This window comes from Suricata suricatta, chromosome 10 (assembly GCF_006229205.1).
Source record: "Suricata suricatta isolate VVHF042 chromosome 10, meerkat_22Aug2017_6uvM2_HiC, whole genome shotgun sequence".
NCBI classification, from domain to species: domain Eukaryota; kingdom Metazoa; phylum Chordata; class Mammalia; order Carnivora; family Herpestidae; genus Suricata; species Suricata suricatta.
Window position 1 is genome coordinate 49420217 of NC_043709.1, and position 26372 is coordinate 49446588.

General features: G+C 37.0%; 1 protein-coding gene across 4 annotated transcripts in view; it reads right to left on the reverse strand.

Moving 5' to 3' along the window:
• MSRB3 (methionine sulfoxide reductase B3) overlaps positions 1-26372 on the reverse strand; it is a 159032-nt gene that overhangs the window by 98753 nt on the left and 33907 nt on the right. For all 4 annotated transcript variants that reach the window (XM_029954874.1, XM_029954877.1, XM_029954875.1 and 1 more), the window contains 2 exons: positions 10342-10450; positions 8638-8715 (listed from right to left, as the gene is read on the reverse strand). In XM_029954874.1, coding sequence (XP_029810734.1) covers positions 8638-8715; positions 10342-10450 — 187 coding nt within the window. The remainder of the gene's footprint in view (positions 1-8637; positions 8716-10341; positions 10451-26372) is intronic.

Sequence of the window (26372 nt, forward strand, 5' to 3'; positions counted from 1 at the left end):
TACACAGAAAGTCCACACGTGAAATTCACTCATTCCACAAGGTACTCTGGAAGGCGTCTACACTTGCGTTTGATAATGTGATGGGCAACTTATCCATATATAAGACACACTGAAGACATGAATCTGAATGAAAATTTATGTAGTCTCTGTGAATCAGTGACCATGTTTTGAAAGAATTATTCATTTATAGCAAGAGTAGCTGTGTGGATGGCCTCAGAAGTACTTGCTAAAACTTGCACATTATTTTCATAAGATGTCCTTACATAGTTTCAAAGTCTGTGAACTGTCATAATAATTATTCATTAATATATTGATTCACATTCATACAAACAAGACAATTTACAGGAATCATAGTTAAAACTTTGTATTTCCCAGATTAATCTAACTATCCATTCTATTTCACTAAGAAGAATCTAAGCTATTTCTGTCTACATCTGGAAAATCAATGAAAGAACTCGAATTGTGATTTAGGTAATAAAAGACAAGATTGCTCTGCCCCCACTTCTCTCTTTGCAAACAGACACACACACATGCACCCATACTCACTTCCAGCTATCCAGGGATTTTATGTGTAGGCATTGCTTCAATTCTTTGTGTCAGAAAATGCAGTTATAATTACCTTTGCATATTGTTAAACTTTGGATCATGACATACTATAGTTTTCTGGTTTCTCATATGGAGTTGTTTTTTCCTTTATTTTATGTATGCTTTAATGCTATTTATGCTTTTCTTTCTTGTCTTGTCTTTCTTTCTTTTCCCCCTGGTGGTTTAATGACTCAGGCATTAGCAATGTTTTTTGCTCCCTATCTTTGCCAGTAGCTCCAGGAAGTACGTTTCTTTCGATCTAGCTGTGGTCTTGCCCTGAGCTTTCAGATGAAATGTAGATAGAAAAGTTAACTCCCTCTGTTTCAGATGCTTGTCCTGTAAGTCACTGTATGTGGGGACAAGACAGGAAGGGTCAAGGGGATGAGAGAAGTCAATTTTACATTGTCTTCAAAACAATATATGAGTTACGAAGCTATAACACCAGCTTAAGCTACTACTCAGAAATCTAGTTCATTTCAGAGCAGTTTCATTGTACTGGACAGTTTACTTTGATTAAGGATTTAGAAAGAGGTGAAAGGCAATTCGAATCTTCTAAATTCAGGTTAAATGCACTTTGTTAAATGTTAAGGAACATTTGCTGGAGTCATGAGCAATTTCTAGCTAGAGTTCCATAAAAAAGAAAGCTAGAAGTTCCTGGTAGAATTCCATAGTGACTGGGATAGTTTATGAATAAACACTATATGGATAGCATTTTAAAGGGTTAAGAAAATAGGATTTGAATAGTGAGTAAGAACGGAAAACGCCCCCCGCCGCCCTTTTACATCTCTTCCACTCACAACTACAACAACGCACGCATGCGCACATATGCACACAGGCACACAGGCAGACACAATGTTGTATCAGAACCGGAAAAGTTTACATTGAAACTCTCCTTTTCATGGTAAGTGGAATAGCATACATGGAATAGCATAGTTGAGTAAATGGTGTGTGGCACTGAACTGGAATTTCTTCAGTGAAAGGGCTCACGTTCTTAAGGAGTCGAAAAACTGCTTAAATTTTCTAGTAGCCTGGAATGAGGCTGTGAAGGAGGCTCGTGTGAAATGGTGCATGTGTGAATACTTTTGAAGCAGAGTTCCATCTGCAATGTAGCAACACAGCCAGGGCAGTGACTCATCACACTAATATCTGCTATTAACAGACAGACTCTCTCTAATAAAGACTGTACTTTCTCACATTGTAAGGAGTTTCTTAGGCTGTTGTGATAGTAGAATATGCTCCCAAAAACTTGGTCAGGCCACTTGAATTTCACATTCCTTGAATATCTGCCATAGGCCTTCTCCTGTATTCAGTTCTTACACCTGTTTGGTTTTATTTTGCCCCTTTTCATAGGCAGTAAGTCTGAGGTCACACATCTGGGCTAATATTCAGTTGGTGCCACCAGCTGCATGAGCCCATGACTGTTCTGAATATTTAATAAGAGAAAAACAAATTTCAAGGGGCACCTGGGTGGCTCAGTCAGTTAAGTGACCAACTTTGGCTCAGGTCATGATCACACAGTTCATGAGTTCAAGCCCGTCATCTGGTCTATGCTGACAGCTCAGAGCATGGAGACTGCTTCAGATTCTCTCTCTCTTTTTCTCTCTCTCTGCCCCTCCCTTGCTTGCTCTCTCTAGCTTGCGCTCTCTCTCTCTCTCTCTCAAAAATAAATAAACATTACCCCCAAAAATTCAAGATAAAAGGAAAAGACCTTTAAGATAGCTTATGTCGGGAAGACTCAGTGGCTCAGTTGGTAAGCATCAACTCCTAATATTGGCTCAGAGCATGATCTCATGGTTCATAAGACTCTCTCTCTCTCTCCCTCTCTCTCCCGTTTCTTCTCTCTCTTTCCCTCTCTCTGCTCCACCTCTGCTAGTGCTCTCTTTCTCTCAAAATAAGTAAATTTAAAACATTAAAAAAAAAAAGGATAGCTCATGTCAGTTGGGCTCAGTCTTCTCAGAAATACGTAGAGAGAATTCAAAAAAAGTGGTGAAAGTTTGGAATACAATTTTCAGAATACATTTTGAGAAAATGTAATGGGGGTGGTCAATAAGTGAAAATAAAATGACCTTCCAGGTTCAAATACACAGAATCCTGCCCGTGAATCCAGCTGCTGTTCTACACTGCAGATGTTGATGGCCTGACGGCTTCCTGGACACTGCTACATCTTCCTGTTGGGAGTCCCAAGGGCCTTCCCTAAAGATAACCAGTGTGAAGCTGAGTCGTTACTCATGAGCTGCCATGATGGATCTATCTACCTTTAGTTTCAGCCCTCCCTAGATTGGAATGGTCTTCCATTTTCAATTTAACTACTACAACAAACAGCAGATTTTTCAAGGAATTGAGGTGTGTGTGTGTGTAGGGGTGTGTGTGTGTGTGTGTGTGTGTGTGTGTGTGTGTGTGTTTCATTCAGTCCAGTTATGCTCAGGAAAATAACCAGACTAGAGTGACCAAAGTGAAATATTTAAATGCTCAGGAAAATAACTATAGTGGTCACCACTAGAGTGACCGAAATAAGATATTAAAACTTTATTTTCCTTTAATTCTTTGCCTTTCTTCTTGCCTAAAAGTTTGAGTGTTACTATTTTAAATCTATTTGTATAATGGTATATAATCTTCTCAAAGTATTTATTCTCTCTCAGTTTCTTCATCTGTAAAATGTGATATTGTTATGAAGATTAAAAAGCTATATTTACATAAAACACTTACAACCATGCTTGGCATATTAAGTGCTATGTATCATCATCATCATCATTATCATCATTCATGACCTTGTATAAAATGAGCTGTTTATTCAGTGAGAGGCCTGGTAAGTTAATGCATACAGAAGAAAAACAATCCTATGTGTTTCTCCCAAGTCTTAAACAAAATTATTAGGAGTTGATTATGCATGGATAATGCTGAGGTTTATCAGCTAACAAGGAAATAAAGTTCCCCCTGAGGCTGCCGCACCCTTATTGCCTTCTCTTTTTACCCCCAAAAATCTATCTTGTACCCTGTTATGGTTTATTTCCCATTTTCATCATGCTAAGACTTATTTGAAATTTCTCCACAGTCTAACAAAGTTCAGCCATGAATCTGGTCAAAAAATACTTAGTGATTATTACATGCTAAGGGCTAGAGATAGAAATACAACTAAGGCCTGGCCTTACCGTGAGAGTTCCCTTACTAGTGGGCAGACAGGCATATATAGACCAGTAACTGCAAAACAACATGGAAAGTACATGGATGGAGGTGGACACAGGTGCTGTGGGAGCAGAGATAAAGGACACCAAAGTTCACCCTGGAAGGCTGAGTCCGGGCTTCCTAGAGGAAGAGATCCCAAGGCTTACAGAGTTTCAGTAGGAATTTAAATGTCCTCTCTCGTACCCCAGGGCCTTCTGAATTGGTCCTTTCTAACCCTCTAGTCAAATCTCCCATTATTCCCAACATAACTCCCTCCCCACACCTACTGGACCAGTCTCCTGTTTCCTTACAAAATCCACTTTTGATCCTCTCTCCATCCTGCACCTGGACACAACAAAAGCCATCTCTGCCTGGTAAAGTGTGGTCTTACCGACTCTGTGACAGCTGACCCTGCTTCAGTGTAGTCTCATATCCCTCCTACTACACATGAACACTTTTCTAACAGGCACAGCCAGATAGACAGCGGCATTATTTTTCCATGTTTTATCATTGTTTATTCTCTTTTTCTTATCACTCCAACAAAACCCTAAGTACCTTAAGGAAAAAAATAGTTCATAAATTTTATTTGTTTCACAACACCTGGCAAAGTGTCGGTGAAAGCAAAATGTAAGTGGTCAAAAATACATTCTGAATCACCAATGCCTTCTCTGGTTTATCCGATGTGCAATAAATTCATTTTGTGAAACTTTAGAAGTTCAAACACCCAGAGGAGGGAACAGTCTTACTTCTGGCAGCTAATTTACTAACTGAAACCGAGGAGTACTACATGAGAAATAAACTAGGTTGGTAGAATTTGTGTATGTGAAGAAAATGTGAACCATGGAATAAATTACACATTTGGGTTATAAGCAGTCTGTGAATAGGTTCTTGTACTTACTGAGCAGTAAGAAAGCAGTATATTGTTGAAAGGGAATATATTCAGGGTAGAGTACAAGTCTGAAAATGAAATGAGAATAACTGAATGGCCTTTTCTGTAAGGAGATCGTATGTGTACAGATAGCAGTCAAGTGCAAGAAGAGGATTATACACATATGTGAATGCGCATGCGCCCACACACTCTAAGAATATCGATAATAGAAACGATAATTGGGAAGACAATCTGTTCATACTGCTAATGATTAGACATTTTCAAATTCAGCACTTCTTTCTTATTTTATCTTATTTTTGATGTTTCCCTCACACTACGGTTTCTCATATTGTCACTTTATTTGGTCTGTTCTGCCCTATCTTCTTCCCACACTCCCTGATCTCTAAAAAACAACCCACCTGCTTCCTCACTCACACGCCTCAATCGTTCCCTGCATTTTGCATTCAAAGTATGAAACCAACGATCTCAAGAAGCTATCTGATAGTGATGCCATTAATTCACTAAACTAGTGAGTGGCCTTCAAACTTTTGCTCATGAAACCTGAAAGAATTTTGGAAAATATATATATATTTTTGGGATATATATGTGCATGTGTGTGTGTGTTTTATATATATACACACACATATGTATATATAATGTATATATACATATAAATTCAGGAATATATTTACATATATATTTTTATATACATGCTGTGCTCTTTATCAATTTATTGCCTCTCTGTCCTCTAGCCTTACCTACTCTGCTAAAACGGAGCTGGGACCGTTAAATTCGGTTTTCTTTTTTGGCTAACATATTAAACTTTGTCAGCAGAGGGCACGGGAAAAGACTGCGGAAGAGCAAGGTGTTGCTCTCCTAGGTTCGGGATGTTTGCGCAACAGGCTTCTGCAGAGCTGTGGCTTCGCTAGCATCTGGCCTCTTCAGTGCCCGTGGCTGCTCTTCCAGGCCCTTGCTATGTAGGTGGCTTCTACGCCAGGCTGCAGCGGCGTGAGTGGCTCCTCCATTCCCAGCCCCTAACACAGACTTTTCTAGCACCCGACCTTTGCAGGCGCACCGCTGTTCTGGTGACAGGCTCTCCTACAGCACAAGCAGCCTCTCTGGTGCCAGGCGCCGCCTTCGGTGCCAGGAATCAGCAGGACCCGGCAGCCAGCGGCCGTTCCGCACCCCCCAACCCAGGCACTTATGTCGTGGAGTAGGTGCTCCACAGTGAGACACCTCCTTATAAACAGCTTTCCCCAGCCCTTCAGAGGGTAGATTCCCAGCGAATGCCAGAAGGTGGATTTCCAGAAAGTTGCACAGTCATGGCACTGCAGTGATTTCTCTGCTGTTTAGTGAGGTACAGCCATGCCCTCTCCAATACGACCCGGACCTCAGCCGCTGGGAGAGGCAAGTGGGGAGTGCGGTACAAGGGGGGAGTTTCCCTGGGCTCTATCTCAGCCCTGGTGGTCATGAGCGCTTCTTCCATTTGTGAGTTCTGTGTTCTTCAGAATTTCTGCTCTCTGCTAGCCAATCCCTCATTTCCACAATCCTCTGTTAAAGGGAGTAATTCTTTAAATTATACTTTCCTGTTCAAATTACTGTGTGGTTTACTGACACATACTCCCTTATATATTTTATAGTAACCGCTAACATTTCTTATCAAAATTCAAATAATTGAAAAAATAAGTGACTCTTCTGGTGTTCCGTAAATAGATTACATGCTTAAAATACATTTTTGTCAAAACGTTAAAAAGCTGCATATTTAGGTCATTTAGTAAGTGCAGAAGTCCACCATATCATCTCATTTGCAAAGGTAGTCCTTTCTGTCGTATCTATCAGTCAAATCAAACTATCAAAAAAAGTTTCATTTTTAAAATTTAAAGAAATATGTGGATATGTATTCTCATGAGAACCATCTCACTTAAGGAGATGGGTAGGAAATGAATAGACAGACACCAGACACTAGATGGAGAGAGAGAGAAGCAGATAGCGGTCTTACCAAGATGAAATGTTATTTCAATATTTTAAATCAATTCAATATATTTTTGACCTTGCCTTCACAGGTTTCCCCTTCAACGTAACACATTCTTGAACTGTCATTTTGCTTGACGCCTTAGAGGTGCCATCCCAGGACAATAAATCATAGTACGATTTGGGAGGGGTAGAAGGTATGACATCTTCTGTAAAATGGGAGAGGGGGATTGTGATCGAGGAGATAGGAAGGAGAAGCCAGCGGACCACAGACTCGCTCAGGCACATCAGTGTGAGGGAGGCATCCATACAGAGGTTGAGGACCAGAAAACTGATTCCTTCAAAACTGTCCAAGCCCTGTGGACCCTGGGAAGTGCTGGTGGACGCCATGCTGTCTCCAGTATGAAGACAGCAGCACTAGACCAATGAACGGCCGCATTCCATAATGAAGGCTAAAGCATACACCCCACCTCCGCTAAAATTGACAAGAGAAGAAGCATACAATTTTAAAATAGGGGGAGGGAGAAATAGAATAAAAATATTAAACCATATTCCTTAGAAACTTAGAAAAATAAAAGCTTTCCTACAAGAATGCTAAAGGAAATAGACATAATATCACATCAAATGTTAAACTCTCTGAATCTCACCAGTACCTATGTTTCAGTAAAGGTCTTCAGGATTTGTGACTCAAAATCTCACATGGGCTAAATCCTTCATTTATAGTGGTTCTGTTTCTTATTTAAAACAGTAAGCTTTCCTTAGATCCACTACTTTACCCAGTCACATGATAGGGAAAGAGATGGAGAATCTTAAACAAAAGGCAAAGGGGATGTGGCCAATTTTTACCATTTGGGATATTAACAAGTTTAACATGGCTCAGCAACCATCTTAAGTGTTATATCAACTATTATGACACAAGCTAAAGGTGTTGAAATATAAAGATGTGTGTTTTCTGAGAGGAAATGGGTGACAATTTGAAGGGCTGGTTTTTTTAACACGAAGAATAAATACATAGGAATTCAGAACAGATTCTCAACCAACACTAATGTGCAATAAGGTTTATGCAAGTTAAGAAAGGTTTTTAACTTTTAAAAAAATTGCAAGGAAACTATGGTTTGCTGTTATTTCTGGAAAATCTGTAAATGCGAGTGCTTTAAAAGGGAAACATTTATGGAGAGATATTAAGCATGTTTTATATGCTACACATATCAGATTCTTGTTTCTTCATTTCACCTAAGAAATCTGTAATTCAGCTTTAAATAAATGACATTTACCCTCAATTCAAGTTTCTGTCTTTTCATTCCCCTAAATCAGCACCCCTATGGGAAGTACAGGGCTTCTAAGATTTTCTACACCTAGATAAATAAATTTTGGTGAGGATTTTCCTTTCTCAAATAAGACCATAATCTCCAGAATACACTGTCTGAATTAACTATTTTGGTGGAAAAGCCTATACATTGCTTGTTTCATAGTAAACTACTGGGAATCTTTAAAATAAAGATTGTGGATCAATGCAAACCCTGTTAAACTCATATTACATAATGTGCTCACACACGTACAACTATCTGTTATAATTCCCATGTTACGTTCGATACGGTACTGTACTTCATTGCAGAAGCATGAGTAATCAACTTGGTGAGTATCTGTCAGTCTGAAGGATGCACATGAAGAATTTCACTCTGGCCCAGTCAATACATTCAGGGACATCACTTGACAACAGAGCAGTCAACAGTTACACGAACATTTCTATGTCCATCAAGTCTCTTTCACAGCCCTTGTAAGCACCATAGTTAATTGTGACAAACAAGTTAACACTGTGTATTTTAAAGGTCCAAACAGTGCAAAGTCAGCCAGCCTACCAAACTGGGAATTTATTATAAAAGTCAGTAATTACTCTTGTGGGGAGAATATAGAAAGAATAGAAACAAGAAAATTGAGTAGTACAAAGATTCTTTTTTTTAGCAGTACTATAAAGATTTCAATGTGAATGAAATAACTAGTTTGTTACCATCTGTGAAGTGTCCATATCCACAGGTTTTTAACATACTTACTTGAACAATGGAGTTCCACAAACGACACATTTATATATTCCAGGATCTTTGTGATGTGTATATTCTCCTTCAAAGGCACTGATAAACAATAAATAGGGAATTAAAAAAATTAAACAAAGTTAGCGTTATTTCTAGAATGTATTTGCTTAAAATATATTTCTCTAATAAATCTTTCAAGGGCTTTTTGTCCTAAAATGTGAACAGACCAAACATGTGGAAATCTGAACATTACTAATATATTTCAAATCTATATAATAAAATGTACATATAACTATTCCAAACCAGTGCAAGTTAAATAAAAAAAAAAAACCTCAAGCCATCTAGTTATGTAATGCTTAGAAAACATTTTTGCTATTAAAAAAAAAAAGACAGCTTGGGGTTCAGATTCACAGAAAGAAAAAAAACCTTATGACACAAGATTTCTAACTACTCTACAGTGTCCAAGAGTGTATACCCCAAAATGCAGAAGGGTCCAAGACTTCAAGTGGAAGGAGTCTTATTCTTTGGTTTGAAAAGGAATATTGCAGCTTTAAGGGAATATTTTTCTAAGTTAACAATCTTAAAGGCTAGGAGGTCATTCCGCTAATGCAAATCAGCTGTGCTAGCCCAACAAAAAGTCTATGTGCTCTGCAGCTTGTTTTTATTATCCTTTCACCCTCTTTATGAGGTCCAATTTTTTTATAAACAGAATTTTTAAGAATGACCTAATCTCTGGTTGTTTGTGTGCATTCAATCATTTTGCTAGTCATGTACACAACGGGATGGGCAGAGGTCCTCCTGGGCGGAGGCCGAAGCCCACCACCAGCTCATTGTGTGGTGAGGGTAGACTCTGTCAGAGATTCAACATTTGGCAAATTCAGTAAACAGTATATACTGTGACAGGAAGAGAGTGTTGCCGATTAACGAGGACCCCATGTGTGGTAAAGAGCTCTTTCAGTTCATGAATGAAAACAAGAAGTTACATCATTAATAAATTTGGATCCAAGGTAAGTTACGGCCTTATGCCAGCCTCCATGGTATAAATTAAACAACAAAATGGTTGGACCTTGGCAAGTTACCTTTGAGCTGGAATCAGCTGAGAGAGACTTTATTCACTAAAAACGTCTTGGAAGTGAACAAACTCTTTTTTCAGGACTTAGGGCGAACTTCCAAGGACCAAAGCCATGTGAGGGCAGTTATTGAAAATTTTTGACATTCCAACCACAAATGAGCCAATAAATACTTTCTCCACATGTGCTTCAAAAAGAAATTGGAGTGGGGTAGAAAGGAACTAAATTATGCTACCTTCTTTTTGCAGCCAAAACGTCTATACTTACAATGGCCACCTTCAAAATTTCAGCGTCCTGGCACAGTGCCATGTCCCTCATGGTTTTGCTTACTGTGATGTCTTCCCAAAAAATGTACCTAAATCGCTATTACTTCCACACATTTTGTAGTAAACTAAAAACAGGCCCTTAATAAAAGCCTTGTGACTTTACATAAGATAGAGTGTTCATTAAACGGGGGAAAGAATAAATAAAACTTAGTCTTAACCTAAACAATACCATTTTCAACCTTTTCAAGGATACCAATTTGTAGATTTTAGCAAATAAGTGTAGCATTCTTTAAATTGAATGGCAAGGAACAGGATTCAATGCGGGGGTGGGAGGTGGGGTGAAGAAAACTAGCTCTTCCTTAATGACTTTTTCTTACAGCTCATCTTACCTTTCGGTCCCTTTCTCCTGAGTGACATGGTACTGAAGGGGGGTTAGCCGCTTCCTTAGCTCCTGCTGGGAAAAGACCACCTTACAGTTCTTTTTATCCCTACATGACCCTGGAAAAAGAGAGGATATGGGAGAAGGAGTCTTTTTAGCTTGGATCCCGAATACTTGCGTTGGCTGGCCGCCACAGCCCAGCTTTTGCAGTCGCTGGTCAGCCACCAGGCCAGCCCCTAACACACCAAACTTCCTTGAACTGCAGCTATTTCTCTCAGTTGAAAGAGAAGCTGCCTCAAGATTCAGGTGATCCCACTGGAGCACTGACAAGGTGCTAGAGCCAAAGACACTGGCGTGCGACAGTAACAACTCACTGAACGTTCACAAAGCTGGTAGTGCCTCCTGTTCGTCTCCTAAAACCATGACCTTCTTTTTTCAAATAAATTCAAAAAGCATAACTCCATTTAAAAGCAGTTACACTGTATATATATAAGATGATGGGCATATTATGTTAAATAATAACTCCTCATTCAATAATTTTGCGACTCAGAAGAATAGCTTGAAGCTGCCATTTAATTTCCATTCTGGGTGATTTAAATAACACCCTATTTTTTTTAAACCCTAAAGATGCATGTGATTCTGTGAGACACTGCAGCGGGGTTCTGCAGAGCCCTTAAAAACGAATGTCTTTTAAAGACTATATCTTGCCATGTTAAGCAGGCAGCAAGAAAATTTTAATAGACTCCAGAAGAAGGCATTTACACTAATGTAGATTCAATAAGTTCCAAAGAAAAGGTGAGAAAAATAAGGGGGGGGGGGTGAGACAAAGAGAAGAAGAAAAGTGAATGTGATTTTACTTAGAGACCTACATTTTCTTTTTGCAAAGCATTATCTAGGAAGACTTAACTGATTGTATTTGGATGGTGAAATAATTTTAATGTGATTCTAATAACAATGGCATCTTTTATTTGAACCTATCCAGACTGGCAGTAAAATGTTCAGACAACACCTGTTTATATGTAGTACTTTATTTTACCTACACAAATGATTGGAAAAGAACTCTAACTGCAAGACAGGGCAACCCTTACTTGCTCCACTAAAATTCCTTTTCCCCCCGCTTTGCCATCCATCACATGGGAAAGAGGCTTGCAGTTGGCCCCATGTGCAAAAACTGAAATCTTTGAAGTTACTAAAAGAGAGCTTGCTTCATTCCCTGAATACTACACTCAACTTCCTCTGAAATAAAAAGAATGATTTAGAATAGAAATGTTTTCTACGTCTTTTAGCTGTAAATCCCCTAATGTCATAGTTTGTGAGATCACTGAAATTAAACCAGGAGAAAACGGACTAACCAGTTACCCTGACTGTGGGACTGAAGGGGCATATCAGCTTTCAGCGTCAGGGCCGCCAGGAGAGAGTGCTTGATTCTCGGTGAGAAGATACGGAGGCGGGAAGAGGGCTAAGCAGAGCCCAGCAGAGTCGCACTGTGGAGCAGGCCTGTGGGTTGTCCAACAGCGCCTCTCCTGACCCTCCAAGGAGCACGCTGGCCCCGCTCTGGCCTGGAAAGATCCTCAGGAACAGCTGGCATATCACTAATGGTGTGCTGGTCTCTCATCTCAGGGGGACCCATATTATACTGGGCTTTATCCGAACACCTACTACTTACACTTTTAATATTTTCCAAAGGGTAGAGAAGTGTTCGTGCTGTCAGAACAAGCCAGTCCAGAGCTTGAGTGCTGAGCTGCTTTGTTACGTATCAGTTGACTAGGATAGCTCAGTTTCTGCCCCATTCACTCTAGACTTCTTAAAATTGTTTTTTGTGTGTATTTCTTTATCAGTTGGGAGAGTTGTGTCTTTGTGGATTTTGTCCCCCCAAATTCACTAACTGCACATCTGACATGACAAAATCTATCGGTTAAAAGTATTCTGTCCAATGGCTTGGATAATTAAAATCTATACAATTAGAATGAAACAGCTCTGTCCAAAATATTTTTGTTAATATATGTTCATTCATACAAAAAGGCCAATTGTGTTCCCAAAGTTGAGAGAACTAAGCTACCCATCTGTATGTCATTTAGTACAAGAGAAGCAAACTGCAGGTTTAAATTACATGGTATTGGATTGCAATTTCCTAACATTGGATGCTTTTCTGCTTTTTTACCTTGAGTCATTTACTAAGGAGTGTTCATAAAAAGTAGCTTAAAGCACAGATGCTTGCAAATCGTTTAGGCAAAGATGTTTCTCTCTTTTTCCTTCTCCCTCTCTCAAAACTCTCTTTTCTGAAGAAAGAGAATAAAATTGTTGGTCAGTATTGACAAACCACATCAAGTATTTGTACAGAGAGAAAAGGTAAAATTGAAAACATCTGATTGAAGTAAATAATACAAACATAAAAGCTCTACTCGTGAATGAGGGGTACTGAGGAGACTTTATTTCATAGATTAGAAATTACTTTTGATCTAAACATTCTTAAAAACAGATTGTTTTCCACGATGAGCCATCTCATTAACTGTGCTATAGCGACCTCGTTTTAATGGCCGGCTCTGAAAGGGTGCTGCTGTACTCTTTTGTCAGACCCCATCTGATTTGGGAGGGGAGAAGATTTCATTCCAGCTTTCTTTGTTTGTCTTTCAAGAACCACGAAAGCAGCATTCACACAAATTTTGTAGGAATGTGCCCTATGTCATAGCCTACAAATTATTTGGTTTCGGTGCACTTAAAGGTCATCTTCCAAATTAACAAAATTTTCCTATATCCTGGCTTTTCAACCTTAAATATAAATATTGTTTCCTAACTGTAAGTGAGATTTTTTTTTCTTTAGGAAATGCTAGTGCTTATTTAAAGTTGTCAAACTTTGTACATTTCCATTCTTTGGTCGTACCATGTTCTCAAAGTAATTAGCCTTTTAAAGTGTACCTAATAGCAGAAGGAAGGACATGTAGACTAGAAACAGCTATTGTGATTTTATATTAAACATCCCAGTGAGCAGTTAGTCAGACTTTAATAAATTTCTTGCCACACAGTTTAATAATACACTTCCTGGACAATGGAAAGCTCTACTATTCCATTAGCTCTTCGAGCATCTTAACCTAAAACTGAAATATATAAACACAGAAAGGCTTCTCTTTTGTCTCTGATTTCCCTCCTCCCTCTCAGACTCACTTCCCTAAAGTCATATGGTGCCACTGTTAATTTTGAAGAAATCATTTCATTTTGAAACTCTAGAATAATTCATTGGATGGTTTCCCTTTACTATCTTCACTTAGGAACTGTAATTTTCTTATTACACAGGGTAATTTAACATTAGTATTATATGACATCTGTTCAATGACCTCTAAATTGGCTTAGAAGTATGTTAGGGAAAGATTTTCCCTTTATTTAAATGTCTAATAGACTACTCCGAAGGCACAAGTGAGAATGTGTGTATATACGTGCAACGCGAAGTATATTTGAGGGGTGATACTGCCACCTTGGTGGCTCCGCATCACACTATTCCCTACAGAGCAACTTGGTATAGATAAGACCCATCCTGAGCCCCACTCAAGGGTATTTATTTGTTGGAAGATGCCCAAGTTCTCATTTTATATTGACGCTTGTTTTATTGAGGCTTGCTGCCTCAGAGCCAGTATGATCTTGAAGCTCCAATGGAAAGTTCTTGCTCTAAGTAGAAACAGACTTGCAGCAAAAAACTCATGTTCTGGCTCTGCCTGCTTCCCAGTCCTATGACCTTAGGCAAGTCAGTCTCCTGACCATACTGACACCCTCCTAGGTCTGCTAGAAGGATCACAGCAATTATCACTTAGCAAACACTGTCTGAAAAATGCAATATCACATTATCATTCTGATTAAATTCTGAAGTTAAAAATGTATTTTGAAAGATAGCCAGGTCAAGTATTTCAGTGTACTGCAATATCTTGTTGGTGATTATTTTTCTATAATAATTCCTTCAGAAAAGTATTTTTTTTAACAAATTGTCTTTAAGAATGATTAAAATAAGAATTAAAAGAAAACAGATTTGAGCATTTACTCTGTGCCAGCCACATCTCTGGGCATTTTGACATAACCACATTTAATCCTCTCAATAATTCTAGGATATAGATATCATGCCCATTCTACAGATATTAAAACTGAGGCTCAGAGGGGTTGTAAAATAACTTACTAAGGACAAACAGTAAACAGAACTGTCAACTCAAACCAGGGCTCTCTGACTGCAAAACTCATAGTCATATTTCCTGTGAGAAAAAATTATGCTACAACTTTCTTCTTCTTAAATTATGTAATAACTTGTAGCTCCAGAACTGTCACTAACAAGATAATAAAGAAGAAGAGTAATAACTGCCTCAGTACATCCAGAAAAATAAACACATTTGCCTGCTAGCCCATGTCTGTTTTCCCTGTGTTCATTCCTTCAACATAGGGTCAGTGACAAGGTTCAAATGGGATTCTCACAAAGTCTATAAAACGTTGAAAGGCTTTTTAACTTCCTGTTAAGAAGTAAATCAAATCTGTTACCTAAGTCTTAGAACACTTTTAAGTCATAAATCTTACATTCAGTGTGAAAAATCAAAACAAAACAAGACCCAAAGATCCCGTAACTTTAATTTGGGTTCTAGAATCAGAAAAACTGCAGCTATTAAATATTTTCCCAAGACAATAAATAAATAAAAGATGACAAGACCATCTTGTTTTGCTTTGACTTCACAGGGTTTAAACAGTAAAATTTATGTTAAAATAGCCTGCTACTATATTTCAAAGTGGTATACTTTAATTTTCATGATGACTTTCAGTTTTCTGTTGGTTATTAGTCTGTCATATTGGAAAGCTGAACACTGCCCAGATACGATCGTGTTAGAAATTTCTAAATTAAGCAGGCATTTATAAAAGCCAAATCTAGTCCATTTTTAGAAAAGACTGTGAAATGTATCCCATGAGCCACCTTTTCATATTTGCTTGTTTGTTTGGCTGTTCAGTAGTCAATAAAGGAAACATCAAGCGCAGGGAAGAATAGCTTCTGTCTCTGTGGAAGCATGCCCAAGCATGAGTTTTCTCTCAGAGGAGACCTACACAAGAAACACATTCCCAAGATTAACAGGCAATCATGACACTTTTGCTTCGGTCCTGTGGCCTCCACGAAATGAAGAGTGGCAGATCTTTCTTACAGAGACACTGATCCAGCATTTTTTTTTCTTACTGTTTTTTTAAAGTCTTCAAAAGGGTTGACTGTTAACACAGTGCCAGGTACTGTGCTAAGTAAAATATATTCTATCGTTCCTTCAATAATTATTGAGCACCTACTATATGCTGCCATTATTCTAAATACTTAGGACCTTATCCCATTGGACAAAATAGAGACCCTGCTCTCACGGAGCGCCCATGAAAGCAGCTGGGGTAGGTAGGGGAAGAGAGAAAAACACAATGAAAACAAGTAAGGACATTGGATAGCCTCTTAGAAGGTAGTAAGGACACAGGAAAAAAGGAAAAAAGCTAAACTGACCAGAGCAAAGACTGGGAATGCTAGAAGTTAAGGACTATAACCTTAAATATAGTGGTCAAGGCAGGCCTCCCTGAGAAGATGACATTTGAGCCAAGCCCTGAAGGCAGAGAGGAAGCAGGCTGTACAGATATCAGAGGCAATTGCTTTCTGAACACATGGAGGACATGCCTAATGCAAGAGGTGGATACACTAAATTCATGCTCTAGTGGTAGAGACAGGGAACCACAACATACATGGTAAACCTCGAATGTGAATGGAGCAGAAAGCAACAATCTAAACATGCGAAAAGTATGTTTTTAAACCAGGAAATTTACAATTACGTATCTTAGTTCAGACACTGTCTGGCATTACTTGTGGCTCCCAAGAGAAAAATGTTAATGAATATCCTTTTTAGCAAAGGGCTATCCTCAAAATAGCTCTCAGAGAGTATCTGTCTGGCTGAACTTTGAACCCAGCATCAGAGTGCAGTCTCTGCTAATTTGCTCTGTGTAATTAATGTCATCCCTTTCAGACTACAGACTGTCATTCCAACCTGGAGTCATGTGTAAGAGGATACTCAATAGATGTTTTTCAGTGATAAATTTTTGATGGACCCAGAGAGCAAAATCCTATGGCCAAACGATGATGCTTTTACCCTTCTGGAACACCCCAGTCACTCTCCCCTTCAGAGTGCTCTTGTAGGTGATGTCAGGGACTATCCATAACTAAAAAAAGTACAAAATGTGTACCCCAACTTGGTTTCCATTTTTTAAAAACATATTTAATTTTTACATTTAGGTTCAGTTTAATTTCGTCTATCCTCTAAGTCCTAGATATAACACAAAGAAAACAAAATTCTAGATCTTAGGAGGCAGAAAGCAAGACAATAGTTTCTTCTTAATTTAAAGATTTTTTTCTATATGTGATAAAAACCCTATTTTTGTCACAGAAATTATCATATTTCATGCCTTCTCACTGCTTTTCTATTACTTCACATAAGACAGGTCTACAGATCAGTTTCAGTTATATTCCATTGATACATGCACAGATTTCTAATTAACATCAATAGACATTATGAGCATGCCAAAGGAATATGCCATTTTAACCTTCTTGAATTAAACAAGACCATGTTTTCATGGAGCCTACTTGAATGATAAAATTAGTCTTCTGGTTTCCATACTAAAGGTTTGAATAGATAAACTAAGAATATACTTTCAAGCAAGTTTTCCTTCCAAGCCCACATACCCTAATAAATTTATCCCTACTCTGGTAACTCCTCTCCTCTGGATTCTCAGTATTAGTGCATTTACTCTGTGAGGTGCTATTTACATAGGCTAAGATAGCATTTTACAATTATTCTCAAATGTCTTCAGGTGTTTCTGCTTTATTTTCCTGGATTATAAATTCTTTGACAATATAAACTGTTGAACCTCATATCAATTCATACTTCCTACAACTACTTATTAAAAATCTACAGTGAATCAAGAACTAAGGTGCTGGAAAGTTAAACATGAGTAAGTCAAGGTTCTTGTCCTAGGAGAGCACCCATTCTAGCACAAAAGTTAAGAAAAGCAATCAATACGATGTACAGTCATTCGGTGAAAAATATGTGCGTATTTCTGTGCATGGAGAATTGACAAAGACTAATACTCTTAAACTTTGCCCATCTAGATTGGCTAGGTCCAGTTGTAACTAGGATATGAAAAACTCACATAATGTGTAGAAACAGCATCTTAGGATCAGAGGGGCAGGGAAGATTCAAATAGGAGAGAGACTTCCACCTAGACAAGCTGAGATGAAGGGTGATCAAATGTGTCCCATGTCAAGATGGCAAGTATCCTGCCCTGATGAAAGGAATGCACACAGTCTTTCATGTAAGTGATATCGGCCAACTTACCAAAGTAAAAACAGCCAAGATAAAGTTGTAGATTTAGATTTGGAAGATAAGAAACTAGGGAGCTAAGAAATAAGGCAGTTTTAGTATTAAGGGGAATGTGTGCAAGCATTTTCTCACTGGAAGTCACTGAGAGTAAATTTATTTCCCACAACTTCCAAAGCCTATTCATATGGCTTAAAATTCTAGTCTTTAATAGTAAGGTCTCATATGTGGAGATGTGGGACTTTCTTGAGAGGAGATGTGGAGAGTTTTACCATTACATACATCCTGACGAAACATTCACCTGAATGACTCTGTAAGTCAGAAACTACATTTTGTATTTCTTTTACTTGTGTGTTACAAATTTTTAATTGTTGAATTCATGTGTAGTAATAATTTTATCAACATTCTTTAAGTACTGAAAGAATTAAACAGTACTTTATCAACTCTTCAGAATGTAATGCAGATATCAAGAGCAACAATTTTTATATTGATGTGGACCAAAAAGCCTAGAGTTAGGAAAATATTTAAAACATGTCTTGATCCAAAAGCATTTTCTTGCTTGCAAAGCATCTGAGTAGAAAGAGAACTTTTTAAAGGCACCGCCATCATCAAGTGACAATAGTGGAAGAGAAAGTCACTTAACTTCAAGTCTATCTGATTGCTTGTGAAATGTCTGACAAAGTTGGAGTTCCCTGTTTTTAATTTTTTTTTTCTAGTACGGATCTTCACTAGAACATCATAGCCCATACAGGGAAAGAAAAAAAAAATTAAAAACAGACAGGCTCATTTCCATTCTACATTTCACATGCAATCAAAAAAGACTTGCAAAAAAGAGTTCGCTCTCCCATTCTCCCTCCCCCCTTGGGAGCACAGATTGCAGGGAAGATGAGGGATAGCCATCCACCAAAAGGAAGGGCAGGATCCCTGGCTTAGCCGATCATGCAGAATTCTGTTTAAATGTAACATTAAGAATACTTCATTCGAAAGAAAATAAAATGTATACGGTCTAAGAGCTCAACTTTGTAAATTTCCAAAATTACATTACCACTCAAATCAAATTTAAATCTAAATTAATTCTAAAACAATGGGCAGAAAAGTCTACAATTGCCACTCAATGGTCAGCTGAACTTGAGTTCTTCTGTTCCAGAAAAATGTGAGAGTCTGGAGAAAAAAGTAAAAAATGTCACATTTTTCTTTATCACCCAGACAGGTAAAGGAAAGGCAGAAGGCTTCTCCTGCACTCTTCAGTCTCCTTGAAAGACAGCGTACTGATACATGTTGATTATCTTTGCACTCCTAGCGCCTAGCAGTGTGCCCGGGCAAGAGTAAATTCTAAGTAAGTATATACTGTATTTAAATGTTTATACAACTCTCCATTTTAATTAATTGTACTTAAATTTTCATCCCAAAAGATGTGTTCTAACTGATGCCTTTAGCTATGTTGCTTGGGATTTAGTTTAAAAACTGCAACAGGGACGCCTGGGTAACTCAGTCAGTTAAGCATCCAACTCTTGACAGCACAGAGCCTGTTTGGGATTCTCTCTCTCTCTCTCTCTCTCTCTCTCTCTGCCCCTCTCCTGCTCACTCACTGTCTCTCTCTCTCAAAAATAAATAAACTTTAAAAAAAAACTGCAATAACAGGGGCTCCTGGTTGGCTCAGTTGGTGGAGCACGTGACTCTTGGTTGGTGGGTTACAGATTCAAGCCCCACATTGGGTGTAGAGATGACTTAAAAAATAAAATCCTAAAACAAACAAACTAACAAACCATCTGCAACAATATTTTAAATCAGTGAAATAGAAAAAGAATAAATGACGATGGATTAATGGTTTTGCCTTTATTACTACTCTGAATCCTTTATTATCTCTCTCAAGTTCTACATTTGAAACTATTATTATGGCTAATATTCCATAAAGTCTCTGGATTTAAGACTATGAAATTACTTAACCCAGCCTTCCCCAAAATGTAATCTGTAAAACTCTGGCTCTAAAAAATAAAAATGCTAACAGGTTGTTCTTGTGGGGAGTTAGGGTGGGAGTGGAGGGCGGGGGGCGGGGGACTGGCAAGTACAGGTTTCCACAGTCCAACCAGATTGGAAAAACCAACATTACATGGTCTTTTTAATGAGGATCTCAGAGATTTTCTTAATGCTGATGTGCATTATTAAGTATGTGGTGTTCTGACACACCATTATTTTATGCTCCGCTAGAAAAGGTAAAAAGTTGCCAATGACACAGTATTTTCTCACACAATGGTTTAATCTGCATCCTGATTATCAAGATGATAAAATGTGAAAATGGAGTTTATCAAATATGGTAGTATGCAGTTTCTCAATTTGATGATGGGATCGGTTTACAGGACATTAGTAGAACTAGTATTCTTCAGGTTATAATTTGGAAAATGATAAACTCCTAGCCCAAAGTTCTCATGAGGAAACCGAGGCCTAACGAAGTTACTTGACGTGGTCACACACCTGGTTAATGAGAGCCAGGCTCTCTTGCCTGCAGTGCTCCTGCTTTAATTTATTCATTCATTACATTTCTTTCTTGAACCCCTGCTTTGTTGTGCGCGAACATGCCCATCTTTTACTAACCCATGTGCTCACAGTCCATTCCCACCCCAGTGCCACCCTCCCCCCACCCCTACCACTTCCTGCTAATTACATCTACACATTCCTTCAATGTCCTTCAGAACTGTCATTGCTTCAGATCCTGGTCCAAGACGCCAGTCTGCCATTCTGTGCAGAGAAGCACAGGGCTTCTCTCTTCTTTTACTCCCTCCCACCACAGCAAAACAAAAGAGGAAATATTTATATAGATTCATAAAACCATCAAATATATAACTTTCTTCATCCTATAGATAACAAAATTGGACTTAAATGGCCAACTTTATCACCAGAATGTACATGCCTTAAAAACAGAGATCACATTACTTACAATGTGACATTATTCTGATACATAAGCTGATACTACTTATTTACACCCATTCATTCATTCCACAAATATTTATTGAACACTTATTATGTGACAGACACAATTTTAGTTGCTGAGATGTAACTGTGAACTAAAGAGACAAAAAAGTTCTGCCTTTCTGGAGATCACATGGCAGGAACCGACTTCCTACATCAGAAATAGACTTGGCGGATCACCTTTTTCAGACTTATTTGATGTCCCACCCTCCTCCTTTTTTAATTTTTCCAGCTTATTCCCTTTACAGCCAGAGATTAAAGTCACACAGAATAAATTCTGGGAAATGTGAAATAATGTTAATACCTGAGGGTTTTATCTAATTGTGAAAGACTTATCTGACAAGAAAGTTCTATCATTCTTAGTTTACAGATGAAGAAAAGAATGAAAGGTACAAAACAGATTCATGGGGCCAGAAAGCAAGTTGGTGGTAGAAATAAACTAGTAAGAACAGACTAAGCTTCTAATCTGTTTTTTCATCAATATCCATAATATGACAGCAAGCTCTGAAACTTATGACACTATCTAGTTCACACAAGAAATAGTAAATTAATAATCAAAATAGATTATAATATGTATAGCTGTATCATTCTGTGAGCCATCATGCAATTTACAAAAAAACAAAATCTTAAAAACTTAAGCTATAGGATTTTGGATTTTCTTCGCTTGCTTAAAATTTAAATAATCTAATGATTTAAATTAACACTCATTCTTTGCTTGCAATAATATAGTTGAATAAAATAAATGTATCTACTGTTGAAGGAAATGGTTATCATAATAGCTGAGTAAATTTAAATTCTATAAATGTATAGCTCTTACAAATCACCAAAATAACTGATATCTTTGTCATTTCATGATATATTTTTTATAACGTGCATTTTTAAGTGACTACCCCAAGTGCAAATATGCTAAATGTAAAAAAAAGGAAAAAGTACTAGAAAATTGAAAATAAATGAAGGAAATTTTAATTTTTTACACAAATGCTTGATTTTAAGTGCAAAGGCACAAAAAGTCTTTAGAAATAATTTGCCATTGCATCTCAATGAAATCTTTTTATTTCAAAGCATTTTAAATTAAAGTGTATCTAGTGAAAACAGCCATGAGAAATTTAATTTCTGAATAAAATATTTAGGATGAAGCTATGACCTCGAAGCTATACCTGACGATGACAACCATCAAGTATCTAACCTCAATAGCAGTGAGTCTCCACGAACCGCCATGCAGTCCTCACCCCTTCATTAAACGTGTTTACTGAGAGAAAAGGTGGCTCAGGCTCCTGTGAGTGACCCTTCTCTGATCTGATAGGTAACATTGCTGTGAACATGTTGAGATAGATCAACATCTAATAACTCTACCTCGAGGATTCCCCAAAAGTCCATATTGTCAAGATAATCAAACCCTGTATGATTATCATTTGTTTTCAGAACTCATAATATGTTTTCTATTCTTTACAGTCATTGTTAATTAGCTGACCAGTGAATTCTCAAACAAACTAATGTTTGTTTTATCTTCTGTTCATGCCCATTTTTATCTCTGTTGCTACTAGATGTTGCTACATACTTTGTAATTATTAGTGTATATATGAAGAATTTATTCCATATTTAACAACAAATTAACAAAATCCACATTTAACAAACCATATGCCCAACATCTTATTCATACAGATGTACTGTTCTATAATAATTTAACCTTGTGCACAAATAACTTTTAAAACTCATGTGGTAATTAGATGTCAAACAGCAAGTTTTCAACAAGAACATTAAAACTTTATTATGTCATAGAGCTACTAAAACATTTTGATTTTGAAAAAAATAGCGATATCAGTTCTCATTAGTCAACATTTTAAATATAATTTTTCTTAGTTTCCAAAAATACTTTAATTCATGTAAAAAACTACTCATGCTTAACAGTCAACATGTTAAACTAGTATCATTTTCAAGATTCTATAAAAATTCAAAACACAGCAAAACAAAATGTGAAATTTTCTTTCATTCTTGGGTGGTCTGCTGAAGAAAATTTAGTTGCATATAATACTATAAATTACTGTTAAATCAGCTATTTGGATTTTAGATAAGTTAATTTATGAAAACTTGTTTTAGTTTATAGAAAGTCTACACATGAAAGACAATTTCGATGAGATGTCCAAGCGTAAGGGACTTGGAATCCTATTGAAAATGGAAAAAGGTTTTGCACTCTACAAATATTGTTTGAACGTAATATAAGCAGAAAAATTTGTGGTTTGTAAATCCATATGTTCCTAACTGGATCTTCTTTACATACTTTTGTTTAAGTTTTCACAATGCACCTATGTGCTAATGATACCAGTACACTTTCATGCTGTGAAAGAATGTAAATCTAGCGCCATCTACTGGAAAGGTATGTGCCATTCAATCAATTAACTGCAAATTATTTTGTGAAATACGTGAGTTGAAATTTGTATGTCTATTTTTTAACACTGTTTCATTTTTTAAAAATAAATCTCCCTCAAAGCATTTTTAATATAATAAAAGAAGTTAGGTAAGATGAGCATGGAAGACAATGGTGAAACTGAAGAATGGAGGGCATTCATCCAAATACGTGGCCGAGAATTCCATTGGTGATATGAATAAAGAAATCAGAAATACTGTGTTCTATCAGAGTTTTTATGTTTGTTTCATGTGTATCTTTTAGAACACAGGTCGTGAACCTGTGGTCAAAGAGCCCTTTCTTATGAGTTTCAGAATATCTAACAAAAACCTTCTAATTAAATGCAAAATTGTGTGTAGGTGCACATAAGTACTTTCTGGAAGAGAAGAGCCGTAACTTTTATCAAAGAATCATGAAGATAGTTCATCTTCTCATAACCCTAAAAGGTTAAAAAATAAAACTGGAATCAAAAGCCAGCCGAGGCAGTTGATGAACAGCACACTGATGGTTTCAATGATTTTTTTCAAGGTAAATAAATATATTAGATGCCATTATTGCCAGCTCAAACTTGGGCAGTAATTATTCTTACTTGTGGATGGTGCTTTGATGCATATCTGCTGTAGTTCCTCTTTACAAATGGAAATTTAAAAGCACAGCAAACAACATTAATTTGCTCCAGAGAAAAGTGATCAAAAGAGCCAGAATTCCTAATTCTCATAATAAGCATAGTATGTACTTATTCCCTTCCTCAAAATTTTATCTACCACCAAAACTCAAACCGTTTGAGAGAAAAAAATAAAAACATGTCTGCATAATATATATGGAATCTGTGTTACCCCTTTTTTGCTCTCTGTTAAACTACAATATCTCAGGTATCAACTGCATTGGATAAAATGCAATAAAGTGAGAAAAAAGAAGGGAAATTGTTTCCGTAATATATTCAAAAGCCAACCAAACTTTACTTTTAATCTTCCCATGCAAAAGAGGCTCAAATAAATTTGTACTCTGTTGTAGCGATCACTTCACCTACATGTAAACTTTCCAAATGTTTATTCATTCACTTAACAAATATTTATTAAGTGCCAGGCATTGTGCTAAACTCTAGAGAGTTCTAGTTACACAGATGATATTCTAGGACTTACAAACACCATTTGCAAAATCTCCCTCTTTAAGACTTGTAATTTCTACGTTAGAATATTATGATATCTTTACAAGCTGCCTAAGAGCCATGTGGCTCTTCAATCCATGGTGGCTGTTAAATACACCAATGAAGTCAACTAACAACCACATATTATGTGTATGATGTTGGAGAAAAGTATAATTTATCACTGTAATTAGTACTATTTAGACAAATACTCTCACTTGGCTGAAAGCTACCATGCTATCTAGTCTAAGCTACAATTAGACTTAATTTTTATCAAGCACTGAAACTATATATAAAACTGTGCTCCCTAATCCCTCCTCAGGTAATGCTTCAGTCTTGATTTAGTGGTAAGGAATTCTGATGTTCAAATGTGGAAAAGATTTCTGTCCTCCCACCACAACCTAGCAGATTTTTCTATAAATTCCTGGCCATTAATTAGTTTCCAGATTTGATTAAGCCAAAGCCAAAAATAAAAAGAAATAACAGTCAATAAAATCACAGAATCTCAGAACTGAATAGATGATCTAATTTGAATTCTTCCTTTTAAAGATAAAGAGACTGAGATCAGAAGAAGTTTACAGTCATGTTCAAGGTCACACAAGTTAATGACAGGGCTGTGGTTAGAGTTTTCTGACTCCTGTACCAGTGCTCTTTTAATACAAAATGAAACTGTTATAGGAAATTAAGAAAAAATTCTGAGAGAGAAAGAAATTACCTTTAATTACAAACATGAGTGAGCCATAACTCAGATGCACTTAATAAGCTCTAAATTAAAATTATGCTTTATTTAAAACGAAGTAAAAGAAGTCAAAGCTGGAAAATGATAGGTCACTCTGCTGGGATATGGCCTTCGTATGGGTCAATCCAGTTATAATCCATTTTAAGAGCCTGTTCCAATTATTTTTTAGTTCTGGAATTATTTTGTATTGAATAATACCTGAAATTAGTAGGGTACTGGCTAAGGGAGCAGAAATCTTTTTGATTTACAGAGATTTTTGTTGTAATAGGTTCTGACCAGGGAACAGTAAATTAAAGCAAGACTCCAGACTTTCACCTTAATTTCCCGTATCTCCAATACTGGCCTCTTCCCTCCATACTTATACAAAGTAATAAGTAATAAAATGCCCACTTCAACTTCATTTTTCAAAATATAAATAGTTGGTTTTATTACTGTTGAACTTTATTTATTCAACATCTCTATATTTCTAGGAATACAATTCTGTTAGAGAAGTGGATGGTAACAACTTACTAATATTCAAGTCATAAAATATGTAAATGTTGGAAGACTGACTTTCAATAACTCTGTAAACAGTAAGTGGTGTTTGAATGGCTAAGGAATTATGGAATGCTATTCTGGCCAATTCATCTATCAAATTAAAATGGATTTGCAAGCCAGAAAGACAAGAGACTTTGAGCTTCCATCAGCCCTGGATTGTTAGAATTAAAGAAACGTGCATATTTTATAGGACTTGAATTCTGCTTCAACAGCATGTATAAGTAAAATAAGGATATAAAAACAGATTGAGATGGTTATTTCTCAAACATACAGTGCATTTATGGTTCCTATTAAAGTGAAAATAGTTAAATGAAAGATAGGACATATTTAAATGTTTTTAAAAGTTTATTATACTAGGAAAATACATAGCTTGCTAGATAGATAGATAGATAGATAGATAGATAGATAGATAGATAGATAGATAGACAGACACAGAGACCTATAGTGAACTTAATGAACATTTATATCTGGTGCTCACTGAATTCCAGCCATTGTCCTATGCACTTTTCACCTCCTAATCCATTTCATCCCCACAGCCATCTAATACTTTTATAAGCTCCCATATGAAAATGCGGAAGAGCAGGTACACAGCTCAAGAGGCACGACCAGCCTGCAAACTCACACTCCAGAATCTGTGTGTTTAAGCCCTGTACAGTAATGGTCACTGCTTAAGAATGATCAGTTTGTTGAATCATGTTGATACCAAAATTTAAAGATATTTATATCTCTATTAAGGAATTCCATTATGAAATCCCTTGATTCCATGAATTCTAATATCTCAAGGAATACATTATTTATTAATTAATGAGGTGTTTCTGTAAATACTTAGCCTCCTTTGTGTATAGGAAACTCATGTTACAAGGACAACACTGGTGCTTTCCCACTTTGGGGTGTTTTT